At 37.7% G+C, this 14301-nt stretch overlaps 1 protein-coding gene and 1 long non-coding RNA gene across 2 annotated transcripts in view; both read left to right on the plus strand.

The window, feature by feature from the left end:
- LOC115219653 overlaps nt 1-6132 on the plus strand; it is a 171191-nt gene extending 165059 nt beyond the window's left edge. The window contains exon 8 of the long non-coding RNA XR_003882355.2: nt 5883-6132. This is a non-coding gene — a long non-coding RNA (uncharacterized LOC115219653). The remainder of the gene's footprint in view (nt 1-5882) is intronic.
- Nucleotides 6133-6308: 176 nt separating this feature from the next.
- The window catches only part of LOC115219669 (zinc finger protein 271-like), a 16935-nt gene continuing 8942 nt past the window's right edge, over nt 6309-14301 (plus strand). Inside the window, exons 1-2 of the mRNA XM_029789845.2 lie at nt 6309-6473; nt 13056-13413. Coding sequence (XP_029645705.1) covers nt 6418-6473; nt 13056-13413 — 414 coding nt within the window. The 5' untranslated portion in view covers nt 6309-6417. The remainder of the gene's footprint in view (nt 6474-13055; nt 13414-14301) is intronic.

Genomic DNA, 14301 nt, shown 5'->3' on the forward strand with positions numbered 1-14301 from the left:
ATAGAATAAGTGCCAGACTTTAAAAAAAGACAGTACCAGGGCTGATTTGTTCAGCTAAACTTTTCAAGGTGGTGCCTCCACAGGGTAAAATATCAAGATGCTGTGTGTGTGTGTGTGTGAATGCTTACATATGTATAAAGTGTGTGTGTGTGTATGTATGTTGTGTCTCTGTCTTAACATCACAGGAGAGTTTTAAATGAGAATCACAATAATTTCAAGCGCAGGAAGACTCGTTCCCAGTCTTCCTTGGAAAACATGTCCAGTCAAAGGAAACATTACCCTGTTCCGAAACAGGTGAGGCTTAGCCACAGGAAGGACATCAGGTTGCAGAAGATCTTTCTCAATGAACTCCACCTGATCCATGCAAGCACAGAAAAGCGGACATTAAAAATAACGATGATGATGATGACGATGATGTATCCATGTAAGGATCATTATGAAATATAATATAGCCACAGCCATTTGCTCCCGCATCACATACAAGAACTCGCCCTCAGTTTCGGTAGCAGGCTTATCAATAAACAACGTTCACAAACTACTTTTATTATTCGTAAAAAAAAAATTTCAAGGCGGCGAGCTGGCAGAATCGTTAGCATGCTGGACAAAAAAAAAAAAAGGCTTAGCAACATTTTGTCTGTCTTTACGTTATGAGTTCATATTCCGCGGAGGGTTGACTTGGCCTTTTATCCTTTCAGGAGTCGATAGAAAAGTACCAGTTACGCAGTGAGGTCAATGTAATCGACTAGCTCTCTCCCACAAAATTTCAGACCTGTGCCTGTAGTAGAAAAGGTTATTTATAAATAATTTCATAAAAAATGCTTTTTACCTAAAATTTGTATGAAAAAGATTTAACACTAAATTAGGGGTGCAACTTATATACGAGTAAATACGTGAATTTAAAGTTACGTTGGTAATGAGATACCTGAGCTTGGCTCTTTTTTTCAATCAAGTAACTCAATTCTATACAGCTTTTAAAGCGGCATACCTGTATATTAGTCTCAACTGATGGCGTTGCACTAAATTTATTTTTTAATTGTAAACATTGTCAGGAACCCTTGTTTACAATAAGCGGATGGGAACAGCAAATGGCTCTCCACTCGTTTTATAGACGTGCTGTTGTGTTTCTATAAAATGGTTGCATTTAGTTGGTTACGTAGCTCAGGGCTGCTAGGATTACTTGTACAAAAGTTGGAGAAACCCCTGAAAGAGAAAAATGGTTTTATATTAGCTTGTGTTATGTCCCCTGAACAAGGTACATAACTCTACTTTCTCCCTTTTGACTGATTGACATGAAACGAAACTCTCAACTTCATGGTTGAGTGGTTAGCAATAGGAAAGGTCACCCACTTGTAGAAAAACAGCAAAAACAAAAAAAAAAGGAACAGAAAATAAATATAGGTGTAGGAGTGGCTGTGTGGTAAATAGCTTGCTTACCAACCACATGGTTCCGGGTTCAGTCCCACTACGTGGCACCTCGAGCAAGTGTCTTCTACTGTAGCCTCGGACCGACCAAAGCCTTGTGAGTGGATTTGGTACCGAAAGAAGCCCGTTGTATATATGAATATATATATATATATATACGTCACGATGTGTTACCGCTACTGTATATAACTCACTTTGATATTTATCATTGTTTGATTTCACTTTTTCAATATCAGCAACAGTGGGCGCTGGAAAAAGTATAAGTATTTGTGAAGGAAATCTAATTCTCGGCGACAACTATGATTGTCACACGCTGACGAGAGGTCAATACCTTGAAACTCGAGTCCGTGTGTATCATAAGTTGAAGACGGGAAGGATGACTTCCCTTTGCAAATACTGACAGGACACAGAAAGTGTGTCTATGGCCAGCTGGAGGAGTGTGTCCTCCTGGGGCTAAAAACTACAGTAGCATCCACCCTTAGGGGTTAGCCATATTGAAATGGCAAAAATACGTCACTATATATATATATATATATATATATATATATATATATATGTTCGTGTGTGTATGAGAATGAGGGATATGACAGTGACTTATTATTATTATTATTAGTAGTAGTAGTAATTGTAGCAGTAGTAGTATTTTGGTTCTGCCAGTAGTAACTTGCAGAATCGTTAGCATGCCGAATGAAATGCTTAGCAACATGTCATCTGCCGCTATGTTCTAAGTTCAAATTCCACTGAGGCTGACTTTGCCTTTCATCCTTTCAGGGTCGATTAAATAAGTGCCAGTTACGCACTGGGTTCAATGTCATTGACGTAATCCCTTCCCCCAAATTTGAGGCATTAAGGTGGAAAGCTGGCAGTATGTCATCTGTCACAACATTCTGAGTGCAAATTCTGCCAAGGTTGACTTTGCCTTTCATCCTTTCGGAGACGGTAAACTAGATACCAGTTGAACACTGGGTTCAATGTAATTGACTTACCCCTCCCTCAAAATTTCAGGCCTTGTTCCTATAGGAGGAAAGACTATTATTATTATTATTATTATTATTATATTATTATTATTATTATTATTATTATTATTATTATTATTATCATTATTATTGTTATCATCATTATTATTATTAAAAGTTTTTCTTTGGTAGTTTTATGTGAGTTTCTGTTGTGTCACCTGGTGTATTCCTATATTCTTGAGGTGTGTACAGCATCATATTCCTGTTTTCTAGGGGAATGGAGGAGTGTAGACTCCACCTGTTGCTGTACTCCATCAGAATATTTTATTGTGGGGGTTTAGTTTCTTGTTTTATTTGAGTGCATTCTGTTGTGCATGGTGTGTACAGTGTTACCTTTTTGGGGCCTTAAGCTTCTTGTTGTTGATGCTGTTGTTAACATTATAATTATATTTATTATTATTATTATTATTATTATTATTATTATCATTAATATGATTATAGACATCATACAGTTTACAATATTGTGAGGTTGTTGATTGAAGATATTGTGCCTACTGGGGGTTTGCACTGTTTGTCAAGTCACAACAAGGACCTCAAACAGACAGTACTTTATGCAATATGCGTGCAATTCTAAGTAATGCTGACTTTTGCAATACATCTAGATTATAGGGTATTTCTAAGGTTTTCAAATGTTTTTTTTTTTTCAGATTGGGTGGTATTGAACCCAGTGCTCCGATTACAACAGAGATAACCCCTTATGTTCGACTCATAAAGGTTATCCGTATTGTCATTTGAGCATTAGGTTCAGTACCACCCAACCTGAAAAAACATCTGAAAAATTATTATTATTATTATTTAGGTGGTGAGCTGGCAGAATCGATGGCATGCCAGGCAAAATGCTTAGCGGCATTTCATCGGTCTTTATGTTCTGAGTTCAAATTCTTTGCAGGGTTGATAAAATAGGTACCAATTGAATACTGGGGTCGATGTAATTGACTTACCTCTTCTCCTGGGCTTGCTGACCTTGTGCCAAAATTTGAAACCCGTTTTTATTAAGACAACGAGGTGGCAGAATCGGTATGTCAGACAAAATGTTAAGTGAAGCGATATTTCTTTTGGCTTCACTTTCTGAGTTCAAATGCTGCAAAGGTCAGCTTTGCCTTTCATCCTTTTGGGGTCAATAAAAGTAATGGGGGTTGATATAATTAAGTAAGCCCCTCCTTCGAAAAGAAAAAAACCCTGGCCTTATTATTGATGATTGGTGATGATGATGACGATAATGACAACAGTGGGATGATGATAATGATGATGAAAATTATAACGCTTATTAAGATTATGATTATCTCTGGAATGTATATTTTCAGTATTTATATTTATTCTATATTTACCTGTGAATGACATGAGATAGATTGGTTTTTTTTTCTTCTTGTTTTTATGTTTTACCTACAAAAGAACTCCATGTGTTTTTTTTTTCATGTGACCCACACTGACTAATGCATGAGAGTCTTTCTGCTGGGATTTTGTGATGGGGAGAGGAACATTAGACCTCTGCCTCTCTCATACACACACACACATATACACACTCACATAACATACACAATGCAACAAAAACATGGAGTAAGACAATTTGATTCAGCAGTTTGGACATTAGCAATTTGGCACAGCTAACTGGACAATGAACCTATTTCGGTGACAGTACTTTTTAGCACTAGAGGCAAACACACACTCACACACACACATATATACATGCATGCACATAATCATACACATGCATATAGTGAGAGGGAGAGGAAGAGAGAGATATGTTATAATCTATTAATTGAACATGATTGATATAAATTTTTCCGTTCTCTTCATAAACATGAAAAAGAAATATGCTTACACATAAACGCAGAAACAGAGATGAAGAGAATGAGATGCGTTAAAATGTCTGATGTTAAATAAGTCAGCACTGAATCAGCTATGCCAAATGGGTTGGTTCACATTACTCTATAATGAGCATAGGGCTGGTTTCCAAGTTTCTCTGACATATATATTCATCCCTGAATGGAATGCTGGTCCATTGCAGAGTCACTCAGTTTTTCTAGCTGAGTAAACTAGAGTAATATGAAATGAAGTGTTTTTCTCAAGAACACAATACATCAACTGGTCCAGGAATCGAAACCACAATCTTATAATCATGAGTGTCCGATACCCTAACCACTAAGCCATGCACATTTACTTATGCCAAATAGATGGTGACAAAATGTCTCATGCACAAAAATGTATATATCTTGATGTGACATTTCTACATAGTTATAACCTCAGAAGCCAATCTGCTCATCACAAAAAGAAACAGTAATTGCTACCAATATTTGAACAGGTAATGAGGACAAAAAGAATTTGTGACCACCTGAAACAACACATAAGCTATGAGAATAGATGAAGGTGATGAAAAGCTAATAATAGAGATGAATGATGTTGACATGATTTTTTTTGGGGGGGGTGTTTTCTTTTTAGAAAAATGAATATTTAGTAAAAACAAAAATGTATGTTTTATGTGTAAAACTTAAGGTGTCATGTTCAGAAGGATTTTGTCCATCTTTATGTTCTGAGCTCAAATTCTACCAAGGTTGACTTTGCCATTCATCCTTCCAAAATCAATAAGTTGAGCATTGAGGTCGATGTAATTGATTTACATGATCTCCTGAAATTGCTGGCCTTGTACCAAAATTTGAAATCAGTATTATATATAGCTCTCAAGGCATGAGCAGGCAGAATTGTTAACATGCCAGGCAAAATGTTTAGCGATATTTCGTTTGTCTTTACATTCTGAGCTCAGATTCTGCTGAGGTCGACTTTGCCTTTCATTCTTTTGGGAGTCAATCGAACTGGGGTCGATGTAATCAGCTTCCCCATTTCCTTGAAATTGCTAACCTTCTACCAACATTTGAAATCAATATTATTATACACAGCCATTGTATAGAAGAACATTTGTAACTCTAACTTCTGAGCACCAGTAAAAAGAATACTCTTCGTGTTACACAAACATAGTTTTGAAATCTGAACATTTTTTTTTTTTTGCCACTTTTACATTTTTGCTAACTCTGCTGAAAAACATTAGTAAATTTTTTTTTTTTTGTTTACTGTTCGTCCCAGAATTTGGTTGAAGTATTTATTAAATGGTTCTTTCAACAAATAACACTTTCTGTCACGTTGTAGGTACCTAATTTTTATTCCTGTTACAATCTTAAATTCACAATATGATTTCCATTTATCTTTTCTGATATCATCTTTTTATAGTATATTATATCATACAAAAGGGTTTCAACATATAGGACCTTTTCCTTAATATATTTTATGTATTCCAACTTCCAAAAGCTGTGCCTTTTTTTTTTTTTTGTCTCAAAAATCCTTAGAATTTTGGGGTTTCTTTTCTATTTTTTTTTTTGTACCTTTCTTTTCAATTTAGTTTATATAACTTTTATTTCCCCTTTTTTCTTCATTGTTTTCTCAAATTTATAGGGCTGATTTTGAAAAAAGTGTAACAATGAATGGAACAGCAATATCTGATGCAGATATTATGGCTGAATCATATGCAGATCCAGGTTCAGGCTTGCCTCCTGGGGGAGGCCCGCCACCTCCACCACCACCACCATCTATATCTGGCAGCTCCGTCCTACCTCCTGGTGCTCTCAACCAAACTTCTGCGACCAGTGGAGGTGGTGGTGGGGCTAGTGGTGTTAGCAGCAGCAGCAGCAGTAGTAGTAGTAATGGTGGCATTGATGGTGGTACTGGTGGCGGCGGCGGCAGTGGTGGTGGTAGTGGTGGTGGTGGCGGAGGCAGCGGAGTAGGAGGTGGTGGAGGAGGAGGAGGTGGCGGAGGAGGTGGTGGAGGTGGAGGTGGTGGAGGAGGTGGAGGAGGAGGAAGCGGTGTAACCAATACGAATGATATACCTGAAAATGGTTGTGCTTTAAGTGTGCTACCGCCTGGTGCACTGACCGTGTCAAACCTTTGTGAAAATGGTGCTTTGTCTAGTAACGGAAGTCCGGGTTGTCTAATGAACAGTAGTGGAAGCCCTGGATCTCGTATCACTTGTCGATTTTGTGGTAAACGGTAAGCATATTTTAATTCAACCCTGTATTTTATCTTGTCGTAATTTCGAGTGAAACGAGTTACTGTTTTGTATGGAAGTGTAAGGTTTGTCTTATAAGCTATAACTAGTTCGTTGAAAGATTAATTAAAATCCTGTAGACAAAGTTTCAGAGGCCTAGAAAAAGGATGAGGGCTTTTAAATTAGACTCTGTTGTAGACATTATTATTCTTTGAATCGATCTAAGTTTATAACGTAGGCCATTAGACTATAAACTGAAGGACTCACTGGTCATGTCCCATAACCACCACCACAATGTGTTCACAGCCAAGGCGCATAACTCTTGCTGGCTCAGTCCACCTAGCTGTAAATGGATACCACCATGGGTGGGGTAATCAGCAGCAGGTTGTAACATTTAATAAGTTTCTCTTTAACTTTTGGTACTGTATTCAAATCTTTCCATTGTTATAGCTTTAACTAACAGACATCCAGACTGGCCATACCTGCCCCAGATACTCTACCTGTCTTATATTCAAACTGGCCGGATCTGGCCTCTCGCACCTACCCTACAACATCATTCTAACAATAAATCGCATCATTGAAATCCTACGTTGTTTTATGTTGAAGCTGACCATATCTGGCCTCTCACACCTGCCTATATTATCATTCTAGAAATAAACAATCACATCATTGAAATCTCAAAGCTACAAGATAATGCATGATTAATTCAAAACACTGTGGATGAATAAACATTTCATTTGACAAAGTAATCTGAATACTAAAAGCTTAATAGGAGTGGCCGCTCTGGCTGGCTAATTTCTCCTAGATACACCATGCAGAGAGTAAAGTTTTCAAGTAATAGACACTGTGACTCACAATCCTTCATAAAACCTGATTGTGTATTTTTCCTTCTTCACAACAGGCCTCATATTGGTTTATATTCTACTATACATCTTTAATATTATACATCTTTAATATATATATATATATATATATATATATATATATATATACTAGCAGTATCACCCGGCGTTGCTCGGGTTTGTAAGGGAAATAGCTATATAAGCAGTTTTAGAGATGTAAAGTATAATAGCCATCTCAATATGGCTAACCACAAAGGAGGGTGTTACGGTAGCTTTTTACGTTCTGAGATTTAATAATACATTTTTAGAGAGTTACTTCCCTTATATAATAGCAAAAAAAATGGATTAAAAATGGGAAAAAATTATGGTAAATTTTTTTTTAAATCGTAGACTCATCGTAGACGCGCGCTAATACCCAGAAGGACTCGATATGAATCACGACTATAAGATACCCACTTTTGGTTACACTGCACCGCAAAATGTGGGAGTAGTTAGGAATCTAAATCGTAGGAGACAGACACACAACTTCACTTTTATATATAAAGATATATATATATATATATATATATATATATATATATATATATTATATATATATATATATATATATATATTATATATATATATATATATATACATATATATATATGTGTATATATATATATATACATACATGTATGTATATGCATATATGTACAGATAGATAGATAGATATAGCTAGAAGCTAGCTTTTAGCTCACAATGACAAATATAATCTTATAAACATTCTTTTCTCTTGTTTTGATATGTGTTGAAATTTTTAAATGTATTTTTTTTCTCTGTGTGTGTGTGTGTAAAAAGATTATATTACCAACCATGATGATATTACATACACATTTATGCATCCATTTGCATCACACATGCACACAGCATACACATATACATATAGATATACATACATATACACGCACACACATCAAAGGTGATGCTCCAGCATGGCCACAGTCAAAAGACTGAAACAAGAAAAAGAATAAAAGAATGTATGTGCATGCACACACACATATACACACTCACACATACCCAATGATGGATTCTTTATTGAATGCAATCAAGGACAACCTTTCTCGACATGTGGGCCACATGAGATATGGCTCATCATCAAGTGGGCTGCACCACAAGAAAAAAATTCTTGGGGAATTCTTCATTCAGAAAGTTCCAAGAGCCACAGTTTGCCCATGACTGATTCAGTTGCTTGACACACTAGAAACAGCAGCCAAATCTCTCTCTCATATCATATTTTACCATCTTAGAAAGAAAGGTAAAAAATGTAAGACTATGTTTGATAATCTGGCTCTAGATATGTTATGTTTGAAACAAAACAAAAATGATACAGTCATGGCTGGATTGTCTTGAATTATAGATCTGATCAATTATTACTAGCCTAAGCAATCATGATGGTGATATATTTCATCACTGGTTTCTATGGTGACCATTCCATTTTCCCAATTCAACTAAACAAGGGAACTATTGTATTATTAAATGGCTGAGAGAAGCGGTAAGCTGGCAGAATTGTTAGCATGCTGGACAAAATGCCTTGTGGCATATCATTCTTCTTTACATTCTGAGTTCAAATTCCACTGAGGTCAGCTCTGCCTTTCATCCTTTCTGGGTCAATGAAATAAGTACCAGCCAACTACTGTGGTTAATGTAATCAGCCTCACCCTGCCTGTACATTCTGAGTTCTAATCTTGTGGAGGTTGACTTTGCCTTTCATCCTTTCGGTGTCAATGATATAAATACCAGTTGAACATTGGGGTCAAAGTAATTGACTTACTCCTTCCTTAAAACTATGTCAAAATTTGAATCCATTATTATTATTATTATATTATTATTATTATTATTATTATTATTATTATTATTATTATTATCATTATCAATGCTGAAGGCAGCGAGCTGGCAGAAACGTTAGCACGCCAGGTGAAACTCTTAGCGGTTTTTCATCTGTCTTTGTGTTTTGAGTTCAAATTCCGCTGAGGTCGACTTTGCCTTTATGTCCTTTTGGGGTCAATAAATTAAGTACCAGTTGCATACTGGGGTCGATCTAATCGACTGGCCCCTCCCCCCAAATTTTGGGCCTTGTGCCTAGAGGAGAAATGATTATTATTATCATTATTATTATTATTATTATTATTATTATTATTATTATTATTATTATTGAGTGAGAGAATAGTGCATACCATCAAAGTGACTCTGGGGTACAAATATACGAAGCCCAATATATCCATCATGACTACTCGTCTGATAAGGGTACTCCAGGCACATGCATCACAACCATATGTGCACGATATGGTGATCTCATACCAAGATAAACAGCACATGACCTGGCAGGTGGGGCCCAGTTAGAATTTTCTTCAGGTCAGATAGCCCATCCCGCTCAAAAGGTCCCTGAATAAGGCTTGTTTAAGGATGTTGAACAAAACATCCATGTTTCCCTAAGCTAATTATTCAAACCCCAAAGAACTCCTCTCAGCACATGCTCCCCCACTACTTCTGCTCATGATCAGAGATGCACATACCGTCAGCCACTAAGGGACATGCTCAACTGGCTACGGTCAAACAACTGACAAGCAAATCTGTGGTATTGAGCAGAATATTTGCTGTAGCCCATCTTTCATACCAAGACAAAACAATGTACATGATAACACTCCCAATCAGTTAAGATCAAAAGCCATGAGAGCCATTGCCTGGTGCTGCATCAAGGCATTTATTATCATTAGACGAGCTTGCAGAATCATTAGCATGCACAGCAAAATGCTTACCACATTTTGTCCACCTTTACGTTCTTAGTTTAAGTTCCACCAAGGTTGGCTTTGCCTTTTATCATTTTGGGGTTGATAAAATAAGTACCAGTTAAGTACTGGGGTCAATATAATTGAGTAGTCCCCCACTTCCACCAAAATTTCTGGCCTTGTGTTTTTAGTAGAAAGGATTACTATTATTATTATTATTCATCATCATCATCGTCGTTTAACGTCCGTTCTCCATGCTAGCATGGGTTGGACGGTTCGACCGGGGTTCTGGGAAGCCAGAAGGCTGCACCAGGCTCCAGTCTAATTTGGCAATGTTTCTACAGCTGGATGCCCTTCCTAACGCCAACCACTCCGTGAGTGTAGTGGGTGCTTTTTACGTGCCACCTGCACAGGTGCCAGGCGGGGCTGGCAACGGCCACAGTCAGATTGGTGTATTTTATGTGCCACCGGCACGGAAGCCAGTCGAGGCGGTGCTGGCATCGGCCACGAGTCGGATAGTGCTTTTTACGTACCACCAGACCAGGGATCCTGGCTGGTTCAATTCGATTTCGATTTCGCTTGCCCCAACATGTCTTCACAAGCAAAGGGGGTTGGCAAGGGTGCCTGTCGTACGGTCGCATTGGAGTATTTTACGTGCCACGGCTTATTATTATTATTATTATTATTATCATTATTATTATCATTATTATTATTATTATTATTATTATTATTGAGTGAGAGAGCAGTACATGCCATCATAGTGACACTGGGGTAAAATATACAAAGCCCAGTATACCCATCTGATAAGGGTACATATATCATATATATAAGGGTGCACATATCGTCAGCCACTAAGAGACATGCTCAACTGGTTACAGTCAAACAACTGACTAGCAAATTTGTGGTATTGAGCAGAATATTTGCTGTAGCTCATCTTTTGTACCAAGACAAAACAATGTACATGATAACACTCCCAATTAGTTAAGATCAGAAGCTTCAAGAGCTACTGTTTGGTACTGCATATTATTATTGTTGCTGTTGTTGTTGTTGTTATCATTATTATTATTAATATTGTTTAAGGCATTGAGCTGGCAGAATCATTAGCACGCCAGACAATATGTTCAGCTGCATTTTATCTGACTTCATGTTCTGAGTTAAAATTCCGTCAAGGTTGACTTTGCCTTTCATCCTTTTGGGATTGATAATATAAGTATCAGCTGAGTACTGGGGTCAGTGTAATCAGCTCGCACCCACTCTACTAAAATTTCAGGCCCTGTACCTATTAGCAGCATTTTGTCCATCTTGGTGTTGTGTTCAAATTCTGCTGAGGTCGACTTTGACTTTCGTCCTTTTGAGATTGATGAAATACTAGCCAAGCACTGAGGTTGATGTAATCGACTAGCCCCCTCCTGCCAAAATTTAAAATTTTGAGCCCATTGTAGAAAGAATTGTTATTATTTAAGGTGGTGAGCTGGCAGATTTTTTTAGCCCTCCAGACAAAATTCTTAGCCATGTATTTCGTCCATGTTTATGCTCTGGGTTCAAATTGTACTGAGGTCGACTTTGACTTTTTATCCTTCAGGATTGATAAAATAAGTACTAGTTGAGAACAAAGGGTAGATGTATTCAACTTAACCCCCTTCTTCAAAATTGCATGCCTTGTGCCAAAATTTGAAACCATTATTGTTTAAATCCCATGGAGGTCGGCTTGGTTTTTCATCATTTCAGAATCGGTAAAATAAGTACCAGTCAAGCACTTGACTGAATGTGATTGACTAGCCCTTTACCCCACTTCTCTCAGAATTTTAGGACCTATGTCTATAATAGAAACGATTATCAAGTGACTGAGTATTCCACAGGCAATGTAATATTCAGGTTGAAGCAGCAGGTGACAATGGGTGTGATGAGGGTGGACTGTTTTAATTATTTGGTACCGTCCATCCAATGAGTTGTCTCTTAAGTTTCAGTTCGTCCACTTTAAATTACAAGATTTGGTTTGATCTGAAGCTAAGTTAAAAACAACCTGCCCAAGTTGACATGCTGTGAAATTGAACCCAGAACCTCATACTTGCAACGTTAAGTTCTTAGTCATTCAGCCATGACCGTAATAACACACAATTACACATTCACTTGCATACGTCACATGCATGATGCACACATTCACACATACATACCTCACATACACACACATACACACCTCACATACACACACATACACACCTCACATACACACAAACACCAAATGCATACACTTTCTCTCTCTCTCTCTTTCTCTCATGTACACGCATAATATATACACACACTTTCTCCTTCTCTCTCTCTCTCCACAAACACAAACACACAAACCATACACACACAGTGTCTCTGTCTCACACACACACACACAACAGACATATTTACTCTATCTCTCTCTCTCTCTCACTCACACACACACACACACACACACACACACATGGCATGATAGATACACTCACTCTTTCTTTTTCACAAACACACTCACACACACACAGCAGACATACTCTCACACTCTCTCTCACACAAACACACACACATGGACTCATACACACACACACACAACATACATACACTCTCTCTCTCTCACACCACACACACACACACACAACAGACATACTCTCACTCTCTCTCTCTCACACACACACACAGCATGACATACATACACTCACTCTTTCCCTTTCACACACACACACAACATACATACACTCTCTCTCTCTCTCTCTCTCTCACCACACACACACACACACAACATACATACTCTCACACTCTCTATCTCTCTCTCTCTCACACACACACAGCATGACATACATACACTCACTCTTTCTCTTTCACACACACACAACATACATACACACCCTCTCGCTCTCTCACACGCACACACACTCACACACACACAGTAATTTTGATATTCATTTGGTTTTAATAATGCCTTTTTCCTCCCTCTGACCTTCAAACCTAGTTTTTCCCAATCTGGTTATGTGAAAGCTCATGAGCGTATCCATACTGGAGAGAAGCCGTTCCATTGCTCTGTATGTGGTAAGCAGTTTAGTGATCCCAGCAACTGGAAGAAGCATGAGAGGGTGCATACTCGTCAGATGTCAGAAGCAACTGATGAAAAATCTCATCTGCTCAAGCAAAGTATCAATAATTTGCCGTCCTTGGTACAGCCACGCCGGATTAAAGCGGAGTCGCCATCAAATACCTGTAAGATTTGTGGCAAGATGTTCTCTAGTCAAAGCAGTCTAGCCACACATAGACGTATTCATACTGGTGAGAGGCCTTACAAATGTTTGACTTGTGGGAAAGCTTTTACACAGGTATCTCTCTGTTTTTCATAACTTTTCTTTCATTTTATAAAAAAAACTTTTTTTATGTGTTTATATAAGACATGGTGTTGTGTTTTCCAAAGGGTAAAAGATGCTGTTGTTATCATTATTATTATTATTATTATTATTATTATTATTATTGTTTATAAGGCAGTAAGTTGGCACAATTGTTAGCATGCCGGGTGAAATGCTTAGCGGTATTTCGTCTGCCGTTACATTCTGAGTTCAAATTCCGCTGAGGTCGACTTTGCCTTTCATCCTTTCGGGGTCGATAAATTAAGTACCAGTGAAACAACACTGGGGTCGATGTAATCAACTAGTCCCCTCCCACAAAAATGTCAGACCTTGTGTCTGTAGTAGAAAAGATTATTATTATTATCATTATTGTTTATAAAGCGGCAAGCTGGCAGAATCATTGGCACGCCAGGCGAAATGCTTAGTGGCATTGTCCAGAAAGTTCATGCCGATTTTTAAAGGAAGAAAAAGGTCAATAAATACTTGCCATTACATTTTTAATCAACCAAATATGAACCAATTTGTTGCACAATGCGTCTCCATCTTGCCTTTAACTTGAAAATACCCCATTCCCAGAAGTGAGGTGGTTTCATGGCAAAAAATTCATCAAGTTATCTTTTTATGTCATCCAAGGAATTGAAATATTTACCATTAAGACTATTCTGCAGAGACCTGAATAAGTGGAAATCCGAAGGAGCAATATCTGGTGAATATGGAGGGTGGGGTAACACATCCCAGCCGAGCTGCAGCAATTTTTGTCTGGTTCCCAAAGCATCAAGTGCCGAAAATGAACTTTCTTATCTTCCATTTTAAAGGGTTACAGAATTAACATAGGTTATAGGAACATAAACTTTCTTCCGCGAA

Source organism: Octopus sinensis, linkage group LG15, assembly GCF_006345805.1.
Source record: "Octopus sinensis linkage group LG15, ASM634580v1, whole genome shotgun sequence".
Classification (NCBI taxonomy): Eukaryota; Metazoa; Mollusca; class Cephalopoda; order Octopoda; family Octopodidae; genus Octopus; species Octopus sinensis.